General features: G+C 38.2%; 1 protein-coding gene across 1 annotated transcript; it reads left to right on the plus strand.

Annotated features, from left to right (window-relative positions):
* Positions 1-1,257: 1,257 nt before the first annotated feature.
* Positions 1,258-14,385, plus strand: TRIML2 (tripartite motif family like 2; the record flags this gene model as incomplete). Its single annotated transcript, XM_080796283.1, has 7 exons — positions 1,258-1,446; positions 1,709-1,804; positions 3,639-3,830; positions 4,947-5,087; positions 7,116-7,138; positions 7,324-7,424; positions 13,796-14,385. 7 exons carry the CDS (start codon positions 1,258-1,260, stop codon positions 14,383-14,385), a joined length of 1,332 nt encoding a protein of 443 aa, XP_080652409.1.
* Between the last annotated feature and the right edge of the window lie 5,409 nt (positions 14,386-19,794).

The following is a 19,794-nucleotide window of genomic DNA, read 5'->3' on the forward strand; positions in this document are numbered from 1 at the left end:
AGGGACATTGTCCAAAGAGGTGGGTAATGAGATGAAATGGGAACAAATGTAAATAGGCTAGAGGAATTTTTTTAAAGAAATCAGTACTTTGTACTATGGTGTGCCCACCATAACAATGGCTGGAGATGGAGTTAGAAAAGAATTAAGGCAAGGCAATTCCTCATTGGGGAAAAGTTTCCCAAATTCAGTGGTTAACCCCTTTTGAGATAATAAAATGTTTCTAGAGAAGACAGAGAATTGTTGCTCAAAGGTAATCAGAATTGTCTGGAAATGGGGATGCTGGAGATAATGCCTTGTTCTGTTTCCTGAATTTAAAAAAAAATCCCTTTAGTATTATTGGAAAGTTGTTATTTTGGGGGTTGCCTATATATATATATATATATATTTTTTTTTTTTTTAGATTTTATTTATTTATTTGACAGAGATCACAAGTAGGCAGAGAGATAGGCAGAGAGAGAGAGAGGGAAGCAGGCTACCCGCTGAGCAGAGAGCCCGATGCGGGGCTCGATCTCAGGACGCTGGGATCATGACCCAAGCCGAAGGCAGAGGCTTTAACCCACTGAGCCACCCAGGTGCCCCAACCCTTTATATTTTTTTAACCGGTGTCTTTAGTAGCCAGCTCTCAGGCGACACATGCGTTGGGCTTTGCACATGACACTTGAGTTGCCGGTTCTCAGGCCATGGGGACTTAGAAGAGCCTGAAAATGGGCGCCTCCTTAAAGTTGGCACCCACGTACCGCTCCCCCTTAAGGAGGCACTGGAAGCAGCCAGCACATTATGGTTTGCGCAGTTCCTGGGAGAGGGAGCGCTTCCTTAAATGCCTAAAGCCAGGCTTTGCTTCACTCTAGTCCCGGATGTTCCTCCAGCGCTTATTAATGCGCCATGCTTTTCCGTAAGTACCTTTTCTTTTATCTTTTACTGCCTTTTTTTTTTTAACACCTTACAGGAAAATGATGTGAGAACATTTTTAACTAATTCTCAGCCAATTGCTGTAAATCCTCAGAAAACATGAGAGCCCCTCCAATCTGAGGACTTGGTGTACCGCCTTGTGTCTTCTCCCCCAAGCGTGTGGCCGAGGAAGACCTGCTGGTTTGAGGAGTTCCGAAGGCGCAGACCTGCTCTGATGCTTGGTTGTGGGTTGCACAGTGACAGTGAGGTCGGCAAGTGTGACTGCCCCAATTCACCGTGACTCTCTTCGGTTCAGAGCGCAGGGGAGTTTTCCACGGTAGGAACCGTCGCCCAGGGACACCTGCAGGGATGTCCAAGAAGCTCAGCTCCCAGTTACAGCAAAAAATCCCAGAAGATGCCTACTGTGAGGAACACCGGCAACCACTGCAGCTGTTCTGTGATGACGACCAAATGCTGCTTTGTGGCCAGTGCTTCCACTCCGAGGGGCACGAGAGTCACGTGGTGTATGGAGTCCAGGAGGCTGCTGGCAGTTACAGGGTGAGGCTCCTGCAGATCCCAGAACACTCAGGCACTGGCTGCCTCCTCTTACTAACTTATTTGGAGGACAGATCTCCTGACCCCCCAAGACCATTCCCTCAGGCACCGTTTATCAAAGAATACTAAATAAGAACCATATTTAGACAAACTTCGAGGCTAAGCCAACGTGGGGCTATTGGCCTTTTCCGTGGTCTCCGATTAAAAAGCTAACTGTTGTAAAGCAATTACTTGAGCTAGAATTCTGTGATCTTTTTCTCTGCAGGAGTTATTCCAGGAGATATTGAACACATTGAAGGAGAAACTTGAAGTAGCTAAAAGCATATTGGCTGATGAGCAAGAAAGAATGGTGATGATTCAGGTCAGTGCTTATCTCCAGTCTGAGCAGGGAATTACCTATAATGTTGGATAGCAAATAACATAAAGTCAGAAGATAAATAACAAAGCGGGAAAAATATTTGAAATCCATAGGTATGAAAAGTGTTAATTTCTTTACGAATAAAGGGTTCTTAAAAGTCAATAAACAAAAGGCTAGAAATTCAATAGAGAAATGATTGAAGGAGTTTTCACAGAACAGAAAATGCAACTATCTTTTGAGCATTTAAAAAGATCCTGAACTTTGTTTATGATAAGAGAAGTACAGGTTAACTCTTAAATTTGTGAAACATCATTTGCAAGCCTTATTGATAGGCAGAGAAGATTGATAACACAATTTCTACCAAGCCAGGGGAGAATGAATATCTCCTCTCTTGTTGGTAGCCATATAAATCCTGAAACGATTTAAAAAGGCAGTTTGAGAATTACTGTCTGAAACGAGGGCTTGTCCTCTGTTATGCCAACATTTCACTTCTGATTTCACATCTTTTCTTCATATTTAATTGTGTTCTGTGCCAAGTATCCCAGATTCTGGGTCTTCTTCCTTTCAGTTTTTAAAGAGAATAAATGGCCACTTGAGGATAGTAGAGGAGGAGAATTGACTAGCTCTCCAAGAATTTTTCAACTGATCCCCATTTTTTCAGCCTTAAGCACCATATATTCAACAGATATTGGGACCCCACTTTTGCCAGAGACTATACTAGGTGCTGGGGATTTAGCAGCAGGAGGGGGGAAAAAAAGTCATCCCTTCTGCAACTGAAGGAAGGTGAACAAAGCAAGTAAAATGAATGTTATGTGGTAAATGCTATGCAGTCTTTAAAAAAAAAATAAAAAGGAAAGCATAATGGGGTGTACTTTGAAAGAAAGTGACCTTGTTCAGAAAGGGGCGTTTGAAAAAACTCAAGCTGGTGAGGAATTAAGTTACGCAGTCTTGGGAAGAATCTGGTATGTACTCATTTGGGGTTGGGAAGGCAGTGGAAGCTGCTGGGTGAGGTCAGAAGATAAGGGGGCCAAATCATATAGGGCTGCTGACTTTGAATGAAATAGGGAAACCAGTGGAAAGTTTTGAACAGGGGTAGCTTGATTGAATTTCAGTTTTCACAGAAGCACTCTGGCTGCTGAGGTTAAGACTAGACTGTAGGAGGGTGAGAGCGGAGGTGGGGACACCCACCGGGGGACTGTTGAGGTCATGAGCAGTGGTCAGGTTCTGGATAAATCTCAATTCCATGAAGTCTCATGAGATGAAATATAATAAAGCTGTCTACTCCCAATGTACATCTCTAGCTCAGTCTTCCAGGTGATAGACTTTGATGTTCATCTTCCTACTGAGCATCGCTCTTTGGGTGTCTAAGTGACTATTTAGAATCAGAATGTCAAAACCTGAGCTGCTGATACAGTCCCCACCTCGGATCTATCCCTTTTTTGTTTCCCTTTTTCTGTTCCAGTTGCTTTCTCTAAAAACCTTGGGAGTCACCCTTTCATTCCTATTTCCTCACTGTACTATCCAAAGCATCAGCAAAAGCCATTTGCCCTACCTTTCAGTTTTCCTCATCTCCTCTTTGTCATGTTGATCTTAGATTTCTCAGTTTTCTAAGTCAATTAACATTTTTTTACCTGCATTTCACGTTTTAAGTTTATGGTGATGTGTTAGTTGATCTTGGCTCAAAACTTTCTTTGTCCTCTGTATTTATGCCTTCTGTTTCTTTCCCTGTACTTCAGATTTTCTTGTCTTTATATCAGAGTTAGGTCTGGAAACTGACCATAAATATGTATCCGTGGTGTTTAACTTGAAGTCTGTCATACCTTTATCTGTCTTGAAGGGAGAAGAACAAGATTTTAAAGACATGATTGAGTCTGAACATAGGATAAGGTTCCAGTTGATGGTTGAAGAGAAGACGAATTTCCAGAGGCTACAAGGGTGTGTGTTCAACTCCAACATGAGGGAAGATGGTCTGAATCAACTGATGGAGTTTGCCACAGAGCTGAAGGAGAAATCCCAGGAAACGCTACAGGTGAGAGGTAGAAAACTGCATGCTCACAGTGTTTGGGAAATGAGAGAAGGGAGAGCTGAGCATTAGGCCAATTCTAAAAAAAAATGAGACATCCAGTGACAACCATGAATGTATTAAAAGAATATATATATTCACCCAGCAGTTCTATTTCTTATCATCTTCTTATAATATACTTACATGCCTATAAAAAGATATAAGGATAGGGAATGCTGTAAATATTCCAGTATAAAGCCATGGTTTAGAGGTAGTCTTTGAAGCTAGATTGATGAGGTTCCTATCTGGCTTCTGCTATTTACTAGTCTGTAAGTGGCTAATTTAACCTGTACACATTGTTTAACCTGTGACTCAGTTTCCTTCACTATTAAAATGGGGATAATGCACCTACTTTATAGTACTACTGTGAGGATTGAGTGTGATAATCTACATAAAGCTCTTTAAACAGTGTTTTGTACATATTATGCAGTCAGTAACTATTAGGCATTATTATTAACACTGTAATGTTTATGATAGCAGAAGATTAAATACAACCTATATCCATCAATAAAGGACTCTCAAAATAAGTTGTATTATGTACTTACAATGGGATGCTCTTCAGCATTTAGAAAAGATAACACAGCTTTATGTGTACGGATAAGGAATGCTCTCTAAGAGCATATTATTTTTTAAGAAAAAAAGCTGTGGCATCAGCAATAGGGTATAATACGCATCATTTGTGTTCTTTAAGAAAAAAAAATAACAGCATCTTTGCAAGGATTAAAAAACATCAGCGGCTTGTTTATTTCTTATTAATTGATTAAATTATTAGAATCAAATCTTTATGAAGGAAATAGGAAACTTTCTGAACAAAATGGCAAAATAATATGATCAGTTTTATGGTCGGGTTGTTTTCTGAATAAGTGGACTACATGCACACCTTCCACATCAATATAAACATATTGTGTCAAAGAATCAAGTTTCAATTGAGATGTCTTCATTAACACAGAGGGGTATTGGGCCTTATCTAATTATATGTATTTCTGAAGTGGCAGGCAGTGAATTGGGCTTAAGGGATGGTTAAATTAGGGAATAAAAGAAGTTAACCACTTGTTAAATAGTAATAAGGAGATGCTTTTGCAGAGACTGAGCGATTTGGGGAAAGAGAACATGAATAAGCTGAAGGAGAGTGAAGTCAGGCTTTCTGAACATATCTGCAGCCTCCAAAGGATCATTGCAGAGCTAGAGAAGAAGTGTGGGGAATACACCTTAGCGTTCCTCCAGGTAAGATTCCAGAAATGATCATCATTACAGTATTTGAGAAGGGAGAGGTGGACAGGACTCATTAGGGGTCAGTTGTAGAATATTCAATGGTTTTTAAACATACATGAGGGTGGTATAGGCTATTTTTCAGTCACCAAAAACATTATGCGTTGTCTAAAATCCTGGCCTAGTGGAAAGCTACTTCATGATATGAATTCTCATCTTGAGGCTGTCAATAATTAGCTTGAATTGAGAGGTCCCTCGATAGGGTAAATAATTGATTAGTCAAATTATGACACATCAGTACAGTAGAATATTCTGCAACCACAAAAAGAGAATGAAACAATTCCATAGTGGTAAAAATTATTTTCAGGATATTTAGTTAAAGTGAAAACATGCAGAACTGCCTTTTGTTTGGTTTTAGTGAATATGTATCTATGTATAGACATATGCTAATTAACATTCACAGACTGCCTTTGGCAAAATAAGCAGATTAGAACACAAACATTGAGCGGTAACCTTGGAAAAACAAGGGTGAGATTTATTTGTATAATATTGCATATTTTAAACCTTGTAGCATGCATTACCTTTCAACAAGTAAATTATTATCTTTTTAAGACTCTATCCATATCCTTCTGCCACCAGGCTTATGTTTGCAAAGTGAGTGCTCTTATTTGAGAAGCCCTAACACTTAAACCATTAGGTTCTATTCTAGGGCCAAACCTACTTCAGGACAGGTAAGGTAGGTGTGACTCAGTTAAGCTCAGCTTCTGACTTAGCTCCTTCCACTGTCCTCAGTTTATTAGCATGTTCCTTCACCTACTCAACGCTTGTTACCCAGTGTATGAAAAGAAAGTAAATGGGCAGAGTTTGAGTGATGACTGTTGAGGGTAAGATAGCTGAGGTAAGGTATGGAAAATACGGCCTTTGAGAAATGCAAATCAAAACCACAGCTGTTAGGTAGATCCTCTCAGCTGTTAGATGGCTATCATCAGTAAGAGATGATGGGTGCTGGTGAGGATGTGGCAAAAAGGGAGGGAAAACAATATGGAGGGTTTTTTAATTTTCAAAAAATTAAAAATTGATTTACTGTATGGTCCAGCAATTCCACTTCTGGGCATATACTTAGAGAATAATGAAAACAGGATTTCAAAGGGATACACATACTCCCATGTTTGGAAATAAGCCAAATGCCCATTAACAGGTGAATGAATGAAAAAAATGTAGTACATTTATATAATGGGATTATATTACATTTATATAATGGAATATCAGGAGAAAGGAAAATATCCTTCCATCTGGACAACATGGGTAGACCTTGAGCACATGATTCCTTAAGCAAGATAAGGGAGAAAGACAACTATTGCATGATGTCACTTATATGTGGAATCTAAAAAAATTTAAATGTGTTTTAAAAAACAAAAGTAAAATGTTGGTTATTGGGGAAGTGGGGTAGTGGTGGAGGGGCATTGATAAGAGTAATAGTGTTTCAGGGTACAAACTTGTAATGAATAATAATAAACCATAGAAATCTAATGCATGGTATAATGAATATATAAAACAATACAGTATTATAATTGTAGGATATCATAAATATTGCTATATTGGCAATCATTACATTATACAAGGGTATCAAAATAACACACTATACACCTTAAACTTACTGTTACGTGTTAAATTTATTTAATAAAAGAAAAAAAAAGTTACCCAGAATAAATATAAATCTTGCCAAGACATCATCTGAATGAGCAGGTTCCAGATTCCGTATAAAATAACTATACAGTACCCAACTGTAATAAAACTAAGAGGACAAAAAACACGAACATTTCCCTTGGGAATGTAACAATAATTTCAAGCATTTTTCTGACTTTTACTAATCAGTGTTAAAATCTGATCTCTGAGATTTAGCACCACAAAGCTGGGGAAATTACATACAAATCAAGTTTCATCATTAGAACATAATTTTCAGGGGCACAGCTCAGAAGAGGCATGGCTCAAATACCAGAAGTGTGTCTCAGATAGTAACCTTCTCTCTTTTTCACCCTGTAGAATGTGAGATACTCTGTGGAAAGGTAAGTTTTCATTTTGGAAAGGAATGGAAACATTGGGGTGGGATTCAGGGTCTGAAACGTGAGCACACAAGAGTAGAGATATTGGGGTAAGTAAGGATCATGAGGTCATGTAATGACATCCATTCTCTGGATTGGTGGGGGCCTTGGGTCTGCACAGATAGCTGAGATTGTCCTTTCTTTAATAGGAGCGAATCAATACTGCTTCAGTGTCTGGAGCCCGCCCATGTCACAGACCTGAGTCTATGCCAAGTAACAGGAATGAGCAGGATGCTCAGCACTCTCCAAAGTAAGTTGACACACATCCATGATAACAGGGCACTTGATTTTTGTATCTGAGAATCAAGTGAACATCCTACCATAAATAAAAGTAGATTCCGGAGAGCTTAAGGATTTAAAATGACTGGAGAGTTTAATACACTATATACATTGGATAACTATCAAGAAAATAATTGTATGATCTTATGTTGAAAGGCTCTCTTTTGAATATCTTTTCCCACTTTTCCAAGCCTGAAACAGGATTGCAAGCAGAGTCTGATAGAAAAAAAAAAAAAAAAAAGACTTCTAGGGAAAAAATGTTGGGGTGCCTGGATGGCTCAGTCGGTTAAGCATCTTGATTTTGGCTCAGGTCATGATCTCAGGATCCTGAGTATGAGCTCTGCTTGAGATTCTCTCCCTCCTTCACCCTTTATCCCCTCAGGCTCCTACTTTCTCTCTTTTTCTCTTTCTCTTTTTGTGTCTCAAATAAATAAATATTTAAAAAAAGAAAGAAAAAATGTCAAGAAGTATAATGAAAGATTTATTATCTCCTACCCCATAGTTCTGCCTTTTCTGGAATGTCCTGTCAATGGATCCATACAGTATGTGGCCTTTTGTGTCTGGCTTTTTTCACTTAGCGTAAAGCATTTGAGGCACATCCAGGTTTGTTGTGTATCAGTAGTTTATTCCTCTTTGTTGTTGTGAGTTACTCCATTTTATGAAGATACCACCATTTATTCTCTTGCAATTCCAAGGCCACTTGAGTTGTTTCCAGATCTATGCTATAAATAATTGCTTACAGAGTTTTAGCAGCCACGACTTCATTTCTCTTCATTGCGTATCTAGGAAAGGGATTGTAAAATTTGTTTTCCAAACTTACTGTGTCATTTTGCATTTCCACTGGTGATGTATGAGATTCAGTTACTCCACATCCTCACTAGCATTTCATATTGTCATTTTTTTTTTACTTACTTAAGGCAGACCTGGGATCCCTGAGTGGCTCATTGGGTTAAGCGTCTGTCTTGGACTTGGGCCATGATCTCCAGAGTCTTGGGATTGAGCCCCACATCAGACTCCCTCATCAAGGGGGAGTCTTCTTATCCTTCTCCCTCTCTCCCTGCTCATGTTTTCTCTCTCTCTCAAATTAAAAAAAAAAATTAAAAGAAAATTATATTTAAAAAAGTAACTTACTTAAAAAAATAAATAAAGCAGACCTAGTAGGTATGTAGTTATATTTCACTTTAAATTTAATTTGTGTTTCTGAAATAACTAGTGATTTTGAGCATATTTTCATGTGTTTATTTGCACTTTATTGTATCTCTTTGAAATATATCTATAAACATTTTCACTATTTTTTCAAATTGTGTTGTGTATTATTTAGTGCTGTGATTTCTTTATGTATTATTCTGATTACCCGTCCTTTGTCAGATGTTTTGCAAATATTTCTCTCACTCTGTGATTTATATTTTCTTTTTTATGGTTTTAATCCTCATATTGTCATCAGGCAGTGTTATATTAGTTTCAGGTGTACAGTATAGTGATTCAGCAATTCTGTTCATTACTCAGTGCTTATCATAAGTGTACTGTTAATCCCCTTCACCTGTTTCACCCATCCCCCACCACCTTCCCTCCAGAAGCCGTCAGTTTGTTCTGTATAATTAATAGTCTTTTTTTTTGTCTCTTTTTTCTTTGTTTGTTTCTTAAATTCTACATATGAGTGAAATTATGTGGTTATTTGTCTTTCTCTGACTGACTTATTTCATTCAGCACTATGTATTTCCAACCTTGTTGTTTGAAATGGCAAGATTTCATTCTTTTGTATGGCTTAATAGTATTCCATTGTGTGTGTCTGTGTGTGTGTATATATATGCCAGTTTATCCATTCATCAGTCAGTGGACACTTGGGCTGCTTCCAAATCTTGACTGTTACGAACAGTGGGATGCATGTAGCCCTTGGAATTAGTGTTTTTGTATTTTAGGGGCAAATACCCAGTAGTACAATTAGATTGTAAGGTTATTCTATTTTTAAGTTTCTGAGGAGCTACCATACTTCCACAGTGGCTGTACTAGTTTGCATTTCCACCAACAGTGTATTAGGGTTCCTTTTTCTCCACATCTTCACTAACACCTGTTGTTTCTTGTGTTGTTGATTTCAGCCATTCTGACGGGTATGAGATGGTATCTCATTGTAGTTAGATTTACATTTCCCTGATGATGAGTGATGTTGAACATCTTTTCATGTGTCTGTTGATCATCTGTATATCTAATTTTGAGAATGTCTGCACACGTCTTTTGTCCCTTTTTTTAGTTTTATTTTTTTGTTTTTCAGGTGTTGAGTTGTATCAATTCTTTATATATTTTGGATGCTAACCCTTTATTGTATATGTCATTTGTAAATATCTTCTCCCATTCAGTAGGTTGTCTTTTAGTTTTGTTGATTGTTTCCTTCACTGTGCACAAGTTTTTCATTCTTATATAGGCCCAGTAGTTTATTTTTGTTTTTATTCCCCTAGCCTCAGGAGACCTATCTAGAAAATGTTGCTATGGCCTGTGTCAGAGAAATTGCCACCTGTGTTCTCTTCTAGGATTTTTGTGGTTTCAGTTCTCACATTTAAGTCTTTGATCCATTTTGAGTTTATTTTTTCATGTAGTGAAAGAAAGTGGTCCCATTCCATTCTTTCGCACGTAGCTGTCCAGTTTTCTTTTTCCATTGCATGTTCTTTCCTGCTTTGTTGAAGATCTATTGACCATATAGTTGTAGGTTTATTTCTGGGTTTTGTGTCTGTTTTTGTGAAGTACTATACTGGTTTTTGTGTTTGTTTTTTTTTTAAGATTTTATTTATTTATTTGAGAGAGAGAGAACACAGGAAGAAAGAGAAGTAGACTCCCTGTTGAGCAGGGAACCCGACGTGGGGCTCAGTCCCAGAACCCTGGGATCAACACCCAAGCCAAATCAGATGCCTAACCAACTGAGCTACCTAGGCACCCCCATACTGTTTTGATTACCACAGCTTTTTGATATAATTTGAAGTCTGGAATTATCCTTCCAGTTCCATTTTCCTTTCTCTTTTTCTTTTTTTTTTTAAGATTTTATTTATTTATTTGACAGACAGAGATCACAAGTAGGCAGAGAGGCAGGCAGAGAGAGAGAGGAGGAAGCAGGCTGCCCACGGAGCAGAGAGCCCGATGCAGGGCTTGATACCAGAACCCTGGGATCATGACCTGAGCTGAAGGCAGAGCCTTCACTGAGCCACCCAGGTGCCCCTCCATTTTTCTTTTTCAAGATTTCTTTAGCCATCTGGGGTCTTTTGTGGCTCCATACAAATTTTAGGATTGTTTGTTCTAGTTCTTTGAAAGATGCTATTGATATTTTGAAAGAGATTGCTTTGAGTAGTGTATATATTTTAACAATGTTTGTTCATTCAGTGTATGAGCATGGCATATCTTTCCATTTCTTTGTGTCATCTTCAGTTTCTTTCACCTGTGATTTGTATTTTCATTTACCTATTGTACCTTTTGAAGAGCAGAAGTTTTAAATTTTGAAATTCAGCTTATCAATTCTTTCTTCTATGGTTTGTGCTTTTTGCATCCTATCCTAACAAATCTTTTACAACTCAAAGATTTCTTTCTTCTAGAAGTTTTAGTTTTTACATTTAGGTCTGTTACTCTTTTGGAGTTATACATATATGACTCAAAATCTGGTACAACTCCCTACCCTGCCTTTTTTGTATATGTATATGTCCAGTTGTTCCAGCATTATTTGGTAAAAACACTATTCTTCATTAAATTTACTTAGCACCTTTGTTGAAATCAGTTGGCATGTACAGGCTGGTCTACACTGACTCTAGTAGGTCCATTGATCATTGTTTTTAACCTTTTGCTAATACCACACTGGCTTGAGTTTTACTCCATAGGAAATCTTAAAATTGGTGTATGAGTTCTTCAGATTTGTTTTAAAAATAATTTTGGCTACTCTAGATTTGCTTTTTCACAAAAAATTTAAAATCAGCTTATTGGCTTCTACCAAAAAAATGAAGACTTTGGTGTTACATTGAATGTATAGATTAATTTGGGATAAGATGATATATTTCTATTTAGGTCTTCCTTGATTTCACTCATCAGTATTTTGAAGTTTTCAGCAAACATATTGTGCATATTAGATGGATCCCTAAGAATTTTATTTTTTAGTATAATACCCATTTCTAATTGAAATTTCATTCATTTCTAGTTTATTGCTATTATATAAAAATAATATTTGTATATATTGACATTGATACATTATGACCATGCTAAACTCATTTATTAGAGCTAGTGGTTTTTTTATAGATTCTTTGGGATTTTCTACAGAGGTGGGTAATCTATTAATACAGGAATTTTTCTTTCCAATATGTAAGCCTTCTCTTTATTTTTCTCAACTTGTGGTACTGGCTCTAGGACCTCCAGTATAATGTTGAATAGAAGCAATGAGAAACATTTGCCTCATTCTTGATCTTAGGGTACAAGAAAGCATTAAGTCTTTTACCTTGAAAGTTCAATGATGTGAGCTGTAGGTTTTTTTGATAGTTGCCTTTCAACAAGTTAAGAAAGTTCTCCCTCTATTCCTAGTTTGTTAAAACTTTTTATCATGAACAGATGTTGAATATTGGATGCTTTTTCTATATTCTACCAAAATATTTTAATTTTTTCTTCATGTGTTAATATGGTTAAATACATTTTTTTCATATGTTGGCCCAACCTTGCCTTCCCAGAATAAACTCCTGGTAATGATGTTTTATCCATTTTATATATTGTTGGATTCAGTGTGCTAATACTTTAAAGAATTTTTGCATTTATATTAATGAGGGATATTGATCTGTAGCTTTCTTTTAATCATCTATAGGTACTTTAATTTTATTTTCATTTCTAGAGAATCTGTTCTGCTCTTTGTCAAATCCAATTGGTCTTAATTTTCAGCTTCCTATATCCTGTAGATATTTTTAAGCTTTTCTTTTTTCTTCAACCGTGTAAGCAAAAATTATTTTAGTTCTGTGCCTAGTAATCCCAATATCTAAATTTTTTCAAATTTATTTCTGGTCTCATTTAATAGTGCTTTCTTACTTTGTGTGCGTTTGATTTTTTAACATAAGCTTTGCTTTTTTCCTTGGATATTATTTTTAGAAATTGAATCCAAGAATGAATCTATTGCATTATACCAGAGAGAATTTGCATTTGTTTCTGCTGATCTTCTGGAAATACTGAAAACCTGGGACAACTTAAATTTAAATTTCAAGGCTTATGGCTTTTAAGACCACCCTAATAATGATATGAAATGGGCTTCAAGTCCATAAATATAAGTTCATTTGGCAGCAAAACTTTCTGCTGGATTAGACATTAAAGTAAGATATAAGGATCCATTCCAAGCTTTTTGGTTTATGATTAGCAACTGAAGAAGTAAGTATGCTCTTCACTGAAGTAGAACTGGAAAGGGGTAGTTTTGAAGTTCCATTTTGGACATAGTATGTGTGAAATGCTTGCGTTATTTCTAACTGGTATTTGGCAGCTTCCTTACGAAGTAAGCTGTGAACCTATAGAAGGTATTGAAAACTAAGGCTAGGTGAAGTCACCTAGGGAGAAAGGAGTATAAGCTATAAAAAGGAAGATCCAGTCCTATGCCCTGAGAAATCACAATATTTAACAGTTGAGGAGAAAGAGATAAGAAACAGTTTGAGATACGAAGTAAAGTGTCACTTTCATTCAAGTATAAGAAATCACTTTGAGCTCTCTTGTTCACAGCTTGATTTTTTTCTGGAGGATTCCCACAGGCTTTCCCCTCTGCTAATATGTTCTTTTGATTTACTCAGTATTAAGAGCCTGCTGGCAACAGTTTCTAGGCATCTGTGTCACACTGTGGTGATATTTAAGGGGAGAGCAATTCAGTCACAGGGAAAACCCAGGAATCACGAGGAATCACAGCCAGTCACTTGGAAACGCCTGCTCTGTTAGGAGATTCTTATGAGTCTTTAGGGGAATGAAGCCTGGAGTTCCAGGTTTGGAGATCTTTAGGGGAGCAGAGTTGGCTCCAAGCTGATATGTGACTAAAATTGGATACCATTTTTACAGTCTGCCAAAATTCCTTTCTGGTCTGACAGGTTCTTCTAAACCTCCGAGTCGTCCGTTAGTCTTCTTCCTCCTCAGATTGCACCTCCTTCCAGTATCTTACTGACCTTCTCTTCTGTGATGTCCAGTTCTTGAAACAAAGCTCAGAGGTCACCTTTCCTGAACTTCTAGATTGCCTCTTCTCATATCTATGCCTGCAACTTGTACCCATTCACTGATAAGCCTCTTCATGTTAGAAATCCTCCATGTCTGGTGGTGGCATGGATGACTCTAAGCAAATTTAAATGAATTTTTTTCTCCCTGCAGGAGCTGTCACTTTGGATCCTAAAACAGCTCATCCCTTTCTGGTCTTATCTGAAGATCTGAGAAGTGTGAGTCTCAGAAATGTCCAGCAGGACATTCCTGGCAGCCCAGGGAGATTCATCTTTGGTGCCACTGTGTTGGGTGTGGAAGGTTTCACCTCAGGGAGGCACTACTGGGAGGTAGATGTGGAAAAGGCAACCAGGTGGCAGTTGGGGATATCCGAAGACCCTACCAGCAGCAATTGTGACCTACCCGCTGCTTCCAGAGATAAATTCTTACTTACAGGTTCTATGATGGGAACCGATTATACGTTCTGGGTCTTTCCCCCTCTGAAAAGGGTCTTCTTGAGAGGAGAGCAGATGCACAAAGTTGGAGTCTTCCTAGACCGCGTGTATGGGCAGATAGCCTTCTATGATGTGACAAACAGATCCCTCATTTATAATTTCTCTTCTCTCACCTTCTGCAGAGCTGTCAGACCCATATTTTCTCTTTGTTTCCCAAGTGGAGGCCCAAGTTCAGACTCGCTAAGCATTTGCTTTCCTCATGTTTCTTCTTGTGATGTTAATGTTAGTCCACAGTCTTCCTCGGCATGAAATCTAAAACCACAAGGGTCCAGAAAGTAAAGAGCTTGACTTTGTAAAAGAATCCATATAAAGTAATCCAATAAAAGTTTCTAACACTTGATTGAATTGGAATCCAGTTCATTACCTCAGAGTTTTCGCATTCATGTGGCTTTCAACACGTATTTAGTGAAAAGGGTTATGTTGAAACTGAGTGATGAATGATGATAATGGAAGGACCCTACACTAATTAGAACAATAAATGCATATGCAGCATAAAATTGGGAACTTAGAAAAGTAATATAGTCTGGAATCTCTAAGACTAAGTTAAGGACTCTAGTGATTTCTGAAAATGCAATTAGATATAATCAAGACTTTAGATTTGATAGTGACATATGAAATGAAGACATCCTAAGACTGATCCTATTACTGACAGTGTCAAGACTTCCTGATATCATTCTAAACAGAGAACTTAATTTCCCTGGGTATTTTATCTGGGTGGGGAGGTGGTGTTGTAGAAAATGTGAATATTTTTAAAAAAATTTTTCAAGGAGGGGCGCCTGGGTGGCTCAGTTGGTTAAGCGACTGCCTTCGGCCCAGGTCACGATCCTTGAGTCCCAGGATCGAGTCCCACGTTGGGCTCCCAGCTCCACAGGGAGCCTGCTTCTCCCTCTGACCTTCTCCCCTCTCATGCTCTCTCTCACTCTCTCTCTCTCAAATAAATAAAGAAAATATTAAAAAAAAATTTTTTTTTTCAAGGGGTGCCTGGGTGGCTCAGTACGTTAAAGCCTCTGCCTTCAGCTCAGGTCATGATCCCAGGGTCCTGGGATCCAGCCCCGCATCGGGCTCTCTGCTCGGTAGGAAGCCTGCTTTCCCCTCTCTCTCTGCCTACCTCTCTGCCTTCTTGTGATCTCTGTCTGTTAAATAAATAAATAAAATGTAAAAAAAAAAATTAAAAAATTTTTCAAGTATTCTACTTTCTTGCAAGGAAAATTAGGTTTCTTAAAAGAAGCCTGATAATTCAATGCTTTGGAACATAGAAATAAAGCTGTAATGTTGTTTTGTATTTTCTGCCTTCGATGATCCCCTGGAAAGGTTTTCCTGCAGCCTTGCTCAGGGGTGGTTCTACAATGCTGAGATGATGATGACAGAATATTCATAAAAGGACTTTTATGTGAACAGTTTATCATACTGTATTTCCCTTCATATTTTTAACAACCTAGAAGTACATATTAATCTTACTCCTCATGTAGAGACTGGGACTCAGAGGTGATTTAATTTTCCTAAAGTCACAGTAAGTAACCAGGATAATCTGGATCATCCTATAAAAAAGCAAGCTCTGACTCAAATCCTGTTGCTTATGGAGTAGGTTCCTTTCCATGACTAGGTAGATCAGTGGTCTAATTTTATTCAGATTTCCTAAAAATGCAAGCTAATTTCTATAGGAAGTGGTGGAAACATTTGTATTTATTTCTGTAGATATTGTGGGGGCTGTGTTCTTCAGGAAGGACAGAGTAAAGGGGAAGAAAAGGAAAATATTACAAAATGGCTTCAGTCTTTTGGGGTTCTGAGAAGGTGTAAAGTCTTATTTACCTATTTTGGAGGACAGATTTTTTTTTTTTTAATATTTATTTGAGAGAGACAGAGCACAAGCGGGGGAGGAGTAGAGGAGGAGGGTCAAGCAGACTGCTGAGAATGGAGCCAGCAGCAGGGCTCAATCCCACGATCATGAGATCATGACATGAGCTGAAATCAAGGAGTCAGATGCTCAACCAACTGAACCACCCAGGTTCCCCTGGGGCAGATTTTTTTTTAATTGACTTTGCAATTCTCTGAATTTGCTTTTACTACATCATATGGATAATTTGTGTGTGTGTAAAGATGTAAGCTTAGAAAAAAGTCATTGCACAAATCACAAAAAGTCCTGGGGGAAAATAGCCCCCATCTGAGAAGTGGAGGGTTAGGTTAGGTGAGTGAGTTGAAAGTGAAACAATTATTTGAGACACAGATTAAGAATGTGGAGCAGTGGCTCTCAAGCCTCTCTCCAGTTTCCTGAGGGAGATGATGCATTATGTAAGAATACGAGAATTTAATGTCTATGTGATTCTTAAACTCCATCCACATCTTGGGTCAGATTTCTACTGCTTTTGCAGCTTAACTATTAAGAATTATTTCCAAAACTTAGAATCCAAGAGAGTGCAGTATGTTCTTGCAGTGCCAATCTGGGATGAGGGGCACCTAGGTGGCTCAGTTGGTTGGGCATCTGCCTCCTCTCGGGTCATGATCTCAGGATCCTGGGATCAAGCCTGGTGTCCAGCTTCCTGCTCAGGGTAGAGTCTGCTTCTCCCTCTGCTCCTTCCCCGTGTACGTGCTTTCTCTCTCAAATAAATAAAACCTTTAAAAAAAAATTCACGTGAAATGGTTTAGTTGGCTAGGGCAGTCAGTCATACTGAAGTAGCACAAAATGGGTAGCTTAGACAACAGAAATGTAGTGTCTCCAAGTTCTGGAGGCTAGAAATCTAAAATCGTGGTGTTGGCAGGGTTGATTCCTTCTGAAGACTGTCCCGTGTCGCTTTCCTAGCTTCTAGTGGTTTGCTGACAGTCTTTGGTGTTCTTGGCTTATTGATACCATCCCCTTCTCTGTCTTTATCTTCACTTGGCATTCTCCCTATGGCTCTGTCTCTTCACATGACTCTTTTGTTTTGTTTTGTTTTGTTTTACGAAGGAATCATTTATATTGGATTAGGAGCCCACCCTACAGTATGGCCCCATTTTAAGGACCATATTTATACACAAGGTCATATTCCTAGGTACAGGAAGTTTGGGCATCTTTTTTTTTTTTTTTTCATTTATTTATTTGACAGAGAGATGACATGTAGGCAGAGAGGCAGGCGGGGGGGGGGGGGGAGCAGGCTCCCCGCTGAGCAGAGAGCACAATGTGGGGCTTGATCCCAGGACCCTGACAACATGACCCGAGCCGAAGGCAGAGGCTCAACCCACTGAGCAACCCAGGCGCCCCAGAAGTTAGGACCTCTTGTTTTATGTATATGTTACAGGGAGTAGGGACAATGACAGTTCAGTTCATAGCAAGTTGGTTTTATAGAAATTACTTTTCATGTACAGTAGCGGGTTTGCAAATTTGGTTTATCCTAAAATCACTTGAGTTTTTTAAAAATCTGAATATCTAAGTCACCCCTCACGACACACACCATTTACATTCAAATTTTGGTTGGAACCCTGGCATCATTTTTCCAGACCCCTCTGGGTGTTTACAATGTGCAGCCAAGATTAAGAAGAAAATTAGTAGAGGCAAGAAACAAAACATCTAGTTTGGTCAGTGGCTATAGCCTTTTGTGTGGCTGACAGTTAGAAGTCTTAAAGTGTAAAGACATGGTGATAATACCAGGAAGGTGGACTCTTTGGTTCGCAGATGAGAGTCTTTTTTTGGCCTCTAGTGATGAGCAGGCATGTGTGGTTCAGGTGACTGGGACTGCCGATCAGACTGATGTTTTAGGAAAATTGTTGGTAGGTAAGGTAAAATAGAAGTTGCTTTAAGAAACTATGTCTCGGATATCTGGGGTAAGTAAGCCAAAGGATATCTTGGGTCATCAGGAGCCACCAGTGGTGTGAAATGCCTAGATTCATCCCACCACACTGAGGAGATACTGCTACCCTTAAAGCATTTTGCATATGGTTAAGTTTTTCACCTGGGATACATTTAAGTTAAAAATCCAATTTCATACTGTACTTATAACTTGGAAATAGTGCTCTACAAATATGTAGCAAAGTCAAGCTGTGAGGCTCTCTATAGATGAACTACTGATACCTTTCTGGGTTAAGAATTAAGGGAAGGCTCACAGCAGCTACCAGTCTAGACCTACTCCTGCCTTCAGTTGAGAGTCAGGGCAGGCTGCTTGAAAGAATCTGTCTGTGGCTAAAAGAAGGAAAGGTAAGTGACCTCACTGCAGTTAATTTTCTTGATCTTGTATAAAGCAAGAAAAGGATAAAGAGAAGATAAAGAATTCATGGGAAATCATTTGAAGTTCTAATTCCTTGGCTTTCCTGATACAGCGTGATAAACATCATCCATCAGTGGTACTTGGAAGTTTAAAAGCAAATAGACAGGGAGTGTGAAAAGATGGAGAAGGTTACATTTGAGTTGTGTCTTGACAAATTGGAAAGTGTAGGAGAGAATGGAAAATTTGCCCTGAGAAGAACCTAGTGTAAAGCTGGAAATTTATACCCACAGGAGAAGAGGAAGTCTCTGAAGCAATAGATGAATGTGGTGGGATGACAAAAACGATAGTAAATTTAAATACTACATATTAAGATAATTTAAATTTATAATATGCTGTCTGCAATGTAAGTTTCCAAATAATTTTATATGTATCATCTTGTTTTTTTAACTCGTTCTTTTAACTCTCTTAGAGTCAGAAATATGCTAAAAATCCCCAAATACTGATAGAACTCTTAAATAACAGGCAACTTAATCTCTTCACCCACACAGATTGTATTTCCTAAAAGGTATTCAGTCAGATAACTGGGATTGACTGGAAGGGAAGGTGGGGGAAGTCAAAGCCTGATAAGATATAAAGTGAAATTCACATTTCCCAAAAGCAGTTGCTGGAGAGGTAAATGTATTTTGTGAAAATAATTCTACATTATGTATTTGTATAGTAAAATTTTTAACTAAAAAATTATTAGAACTTAAGTGAATATTTTTTTTTCTAAATGGGCATTTTAATGAGCTTTGTGTTTATTCTAATGGATATTCTCTAGTCAACTAAAGATACTCCTCATGTGTTTCTTAATACAGATAGAACTATGTGGTCATTCTAGATAATTCAGAGATACTAGTGGATATTCCTGTGAAGAAGGGGATGGATCTGAGGGTCGAAAGGTACTCGTTGCAATCTCCTTAACTCTTGTTCTTTGGCCTGTGAAATTTCTGAAGCTAAAAGCTATTCCTACATTTGGTGTTGAAATTCAGAACTTCAGAGATGAGGAACCTTAAGTGTGAATTTTCTCTGAGAATATACTATCCTTTTCACTATCGTGGAGTTAGATGGCTTGTTTTGAAGGAAAAGGCAGAGATACTAGTTTCCGGGTCGAGTAATTTGAGGCACTGGAGACGGATTGTGACATGCTTCACCTCTTTAGGACCAAAGCTTCTTTAAAACCTGATGAAAAAGATGTGTGAATATTCATCAAGAATATCTTTCCCACCCTCAGAGCCCACTAGGTTCCCAAATGTGTCAACATCTTAGGCGTCCCGTGCTTTATGTAAGCTTCGTGAAGCTTTGTTTCAAATTACTCAGGAGTCTCACTGACGACTTTATTTCGCTCCCATTCTATATTGAATCCATCAGCAAGTGCTGTTAACTCTATCTTCCATATATATCCCAATTCAGACTTTTCTGTTTTTAAACTATTTTGCCTCTT

The sequence above is a fragment of the Martes martes genome (assembly GCF_963455335.1).
Source record: "Martes martes genome assembly, chromosome: 2".
Taxonomy (NCBI): domain Eukaryota; kingdom Metazoa; phylum Chordata; class Mammalia; order Carnivora; family Mustelidae; genus Martes; species Martes martes.